This window comes from Larus michahellis, chromosome 4 (genome assembly GCF_964199755.1).
Source record: "Larus michahellis chromosome 4, bLarMic1.1, whole genome shotgun sequence".
Classification (NCBI taxonomy): Eukaryota; Metazoa; Chordata; class Aves; order Charadriiformes; family Laridae; genus Larus; species Larus michahellis.
Window position 1 is genome coordinate 90,233,422 of NC_133899.1, and position 4,513 is coordinate 90,237,934.

A 4,513-nucleotide genomic window follows, 5' to 3' on the forward strand; every position below is an offset into this window, starting at 1 on the left:
AGGAGAATAGGGTAATAATGTTGGTTATGTGATGAGAACATATGTTAGTAATAAAATATCACCCATCAGGAATACTGTTCCATCATGCCATTGTTCTCTAGAGAGATGATTAGTTGAAAAATGATTTTAACAAAATAAACTCTGAACGGAGAGGATGCTTTTATGTGTGATACAGCACACAGTCTTTGGAAGGGCAAATCATTAAAAATGGTGCCAGGCATTAGGAACATCTGTTGTGTGAGAAAGTACATTTGTGAAAATCCAAATAATAATTATCAATAGATAGGCTTTGCATAGTGCTTTTCCTCACTCAGTCTCAAAATACTTTACAAAGGAGGGAAGAACAGCTATCCTTATTAAACTGCATTTCCTAAAATGTAGCCACACAGTGTTTTCATCTGGCACGTAGATTCGCCTTGCTTATGCTGTGCCGTGAATTTTCTGTGGGAGGAAATCTGTCCTAAGAAGTGAAATCTAAGCAGGAAGGCACTATCCTTCCATCTTCAGCAACTGAAATGCAGCATTCCTTTGTGTGAATAAACATAGTACCTGTGAAGACTGCCAAGTTGACAGCCGTGGCATGTGGAGCCATAGAACTGCTATTGACCAGGCAGCCGTCGTGGAAGCTTACCCGGCTTTGTGTCAGCCTGTCCAAGCAGATCCCAGCGCCAGGCGTGAGGGTTGTGCGGGTTCTGTTCTGGCTTTGACACCTCTTGGGGAGCTCTGGAGACGGCATAGCTGAGAACCACTTGTGAGCCCGGGGAGGAGGCACCTGTTCACTTGGCACTGGAATAAACCACCAATTCGTTCCTCGTGTGCCCTTAAATAACCAGTGGGCTTCTCGCTGCTAACAGATTGAACTGGGGTTGATGGCCAAGGCGTAGCATGTGCGGTATTACATGACAGTCCCATTAGCTAATATTGAAATTGGTAAAATCCTGCTGGTGGTTTTCAGCGATCCTGCTAGAGTATGGACTGCAGGATTGCACCAGGGTAAAGGAAGATAGTTGTCACAAAAGATAATCTTTCAGGTACGGCAATCACATCCATCCAGAGGAGACAAATATGTGCTTTTCTGAAAAAAGGGCAGATATCATTGCCTTGACCAATACATTACTTTACAGCTACAAAATAAGCGAGTTGCCCAAGTGAGTATGTAACACAGAGCCCTTGGTTGTGGGCTTACAGTGGTCATATTGTAGCAGATAGAGCCACTGAACAATTTGTCATACTGTTTTTCCTGCTTAAATCCCTTTCAGATGAGATGAAGATTTCCTTTCTCCTCATCTGTGTGGATGTAGGTCTCTTAAAAAAACCAGGTTAGAGAGACAGCTGTCAGGAATGGCATAGTTGATCTTGCTTTAGGGCAAGCTGATAGACCTTTTGAGGCCCTTTCACCCTTTTTCCTATAACTGGAGATCACCCTAGTAACATATACCTGTACATATATTTGTTCACTTCAGCCTGCTGCATTTTTTCAGCAAAACCTTTGCTAGTTGAAAGGAGTAGTCCCTTTAAACTCAGCATCTTTTGAAGTCTGTAGGTATAAAAAGACACTCATTGTTTGGAGCACCTCCACAAAGATTCCTTCTTAATCCTGATTGTGTGTACTCATCCCTTGGTTGAGCCTTCCTGTGCAGAGGAATTTGAGTTGATTCACATTCCTTCATAAATGCACATAAAGTAATGCATCAGACTTCCTTTCCTTTTAAGCAATCTGATCAGTTCTGACACTTTCCAACTCCATTAAAAAATCCCTGTAGTAGTTAAGAGCACCCATTAATGGGAACAAACTCCTGAAACCCCTTAAAGTATTTGCTTTGCCATGCCATTTGATCGTTTACAAAGACTGGAGCTTTGCTCATGATACACAGTCAATAAAAGGGAATAGACTATTTTTTTATATGTATTATAATGTAAATGTATTTGTGTTGTCCTTGTAGAAGGCAATGTGTTGACTCTCACGAGGTTACCCCAATCAGGACAAATTTGACCATGAAATGGTCTGTAAGAGAGTAATGACACTCAGGATTTTGGTATGCCATTTGGTTTGATGCAGAGATTTGAAAATCAGGGAAGCAATCCTGATGCTGTGCCTATTGCTTAGACCTCGTCCAAGTCATTTCACTTACTGCTGATCCTTCATGTTTTTGCCTTCACAACTCCACTTGTCCAGGTCCAATCACTGAAGTCTAGGCCCAGACAAGGTATTACTCAAACATCTATAAAAGTTTCTTGTTTTCTTCTTGAACTAGGTCCTAGAGTTTGTACTTGTTCTAATGGGTACTTGGCACTAACAGGGACCTCAAGGTATTACTGTACCTATTGCCTGATTTTAAAGGAAAAAGAATGTAAAATTCAGAGAGCTTTATGTCTCTGAATCGGGCTTTATTTTCTTTTTAGATGGAACGTGTGGTTTCTGGGGAAAGGAGCTTGCTAGTTGAGTAAGTTCAAAAAGATCTTAGCAGTTCCAGTAATTACTCATTTCATCAATCCATCTATATTTAAAGTGAGCTAAACCGAGTTCTTTCCTATAATGTCTACTTCAAATAATGCTGCTTTACATTTGGAGAGCCAATTGAGGAAATACAACATAATCGTCCAGGAGTTTCTTTTCCTTTTAGTTCGTATAACTCAGAGACTTGCTGTAACAAGAGCCCTTCTTTCTATGAAACCTGTTTAACATATTCAACTAAACAAACTATCTCCTAAAGAAAGTAGGAGCATTTTTTGTGTGTGTCTTGCTCTAGCATTGGCTCTTGAGGACATTTCTGCATTTGTCGATGTACTAAATGAGCGATGCATTTTGGACAGCTTCTGTGTTCTGATTTGCTTTGTTGTGCTTTTTTTTTCTCTCCCCCTCCCTCCTTTCTTCCCCTTTTAATTTGTCTAGGGGGAAAAGAAAAAAACAAAAAGCTTCTCCAGTGTTGTTTCCTGCAAAGACCATTCTTAAGAGCTCGTTGGACAGCGCAGGGCTCTTGAAGTGATAGCTAATTGGTGAAAGAAAGGCCCTGATTGTCTTGAGGGAGCTGGAAAGTGCTGCGTGTGCTGCTGAAAGGGACTAGGGAGAAGGTGCCTGGTTTCGCTGAGCAGCTGCTGCTGGAGATGTTTGGAGATTACATCAGCATTGGAAAAAAGGGGCAAAAAAAAAAAAAAAAGTCCAACTTCACAGAGACGGAGTTTATGGAGGTTTTTTTCCCCTTTCCAAAGGTCTTCTGACAATACTGTCATTGTCGATATAAGAGTTGTTAATTCTTTATGAATAGCACATGGGGCCTCTTGACTAAATAGTACGTTACATGTCCCAAATCTGTCAGCTGGACTCTTCTCTCACATGCTAGTGAGATCACTTTGATTGGAATGTTACAGGAATTGCTGGGCTGGCCGCGCAGAACTGAATACTGCATTATATAATTAGATCTCCCAGAGTATTTTTTTCGCATTACCTCATTATTCTAGCTTAAATATGGAATCAGTCCTTTTGATGATTTTACTAGTTGTAATTATATTAATACGATTCATTTTGTGGTCCTGTCTTAGTGCTTATATAGATTATAAACTGTCCCGAAGGTTTCCTGACACAAGAAAAGAAGACTAAGAGACTTCAAAAGGCTTGTTCAGGTTTGAAATGACAATGGAGAGAACTGGATAAGGTAAATGGAGCTAGAGCAGATTTTACCTTGGGATCTGATGAGAGAGAAATGACCTGTTGAGACTGCAACCGAGTGAAGATTCTTCAGAAAGCCTCATGCTGACAGAGGGGGAAAAAATATGACAACTGATTGAGTCAAATGACTTCCTGTCAAACGCAGGCATGAATTTGTTGTTGGGAACAGACTTTTGGACTTGTGCCAATTAAATGATCTGGACAAGCTGGAAGGAATCCCATTGCTGGGCAGTCCAAGACTGCCAGCGACCCAGTCTCGATATGTGAAATGTGATGGCGTGCTGCCTGCTGGACTAACTGCTGGTCTGTACGTTAAGATGTCAGCTGCACAGCCTGCCTGGACGCAACAACTGACGGTGCCTGAATGAAGCTGAGGAGTACTGGCCCAGTTCAGTATCCACGTGTCCTGCTGTGGACTTGCAGGAGTGGATTTTTACCTGATTGGCTGGTTTGTTACCAAATTCCTCGTGGTTCTTCCTGGTCATTCAGATCTGAAACTGATTGAATGTTTTTAAATGACTATAACCTGCTGGATATTCACATTTCTTAGCAAGTGATGTATCTGAGTACCAGAATGAGCTGGATACCACTGGAATAATCTGTTCCATGAAAAACAGATCGTTGCTGCAGAGGTGATCTGACTCTAGCTGTGCTTCAGCAGGAAGGAGGGATGGGGGACACACGACAGCATGGTATGCAGTGAGTTTTGGCTGCAAAGCCCTACAAGGTACCTTAATTTCTAGCCTTTAATAAGGAGCTTACTTGGACACCGAAGGATTTGGCTACTTGCCGAAGGCCACAGAGATTTAGGATTTCTTGGTTAACTCATCTTGCAAATTGAAATGT

The 4,513-nt window shown here is 41.5% G+C and overlaps 1 protein-coding gene across 1 annotated transcript; it reads left to right on the top strand.

Moving 5' to 3' along the window:
• Positions 1 to 3,371: 3,371 nt before the first annotated feature.
• On the top strand, positions 3,372 to 3,728 carry SMIM38 (small integral membrane protein 38). The gene has a single exon (XM_074586336.1). The coding sequence runs from the start codon at positions 3,467 to 3,469 to the stop codon at positions 3,596 to 3,598; it is 132 nt and encodes a 43-aa protein (XP_074442437.1). The 5' UTR covers positions 3,372 to 3,466; the 3' UTR covers positions 3,599 to 3,728.
• The last annotated feature ends 785 nt before the right edge of the window (positions 3,729 to 4,513 follow it).

Bases quoted from the DNA above. Each gene is read 5' to 3' on its own strand.
- SMIM38 (XM_074586336.1), top strand. From the start codon at position 3,467: ATGGAATCAGTCCTTTTGATGATTTTACTAGTTGTAATTATATTAATA.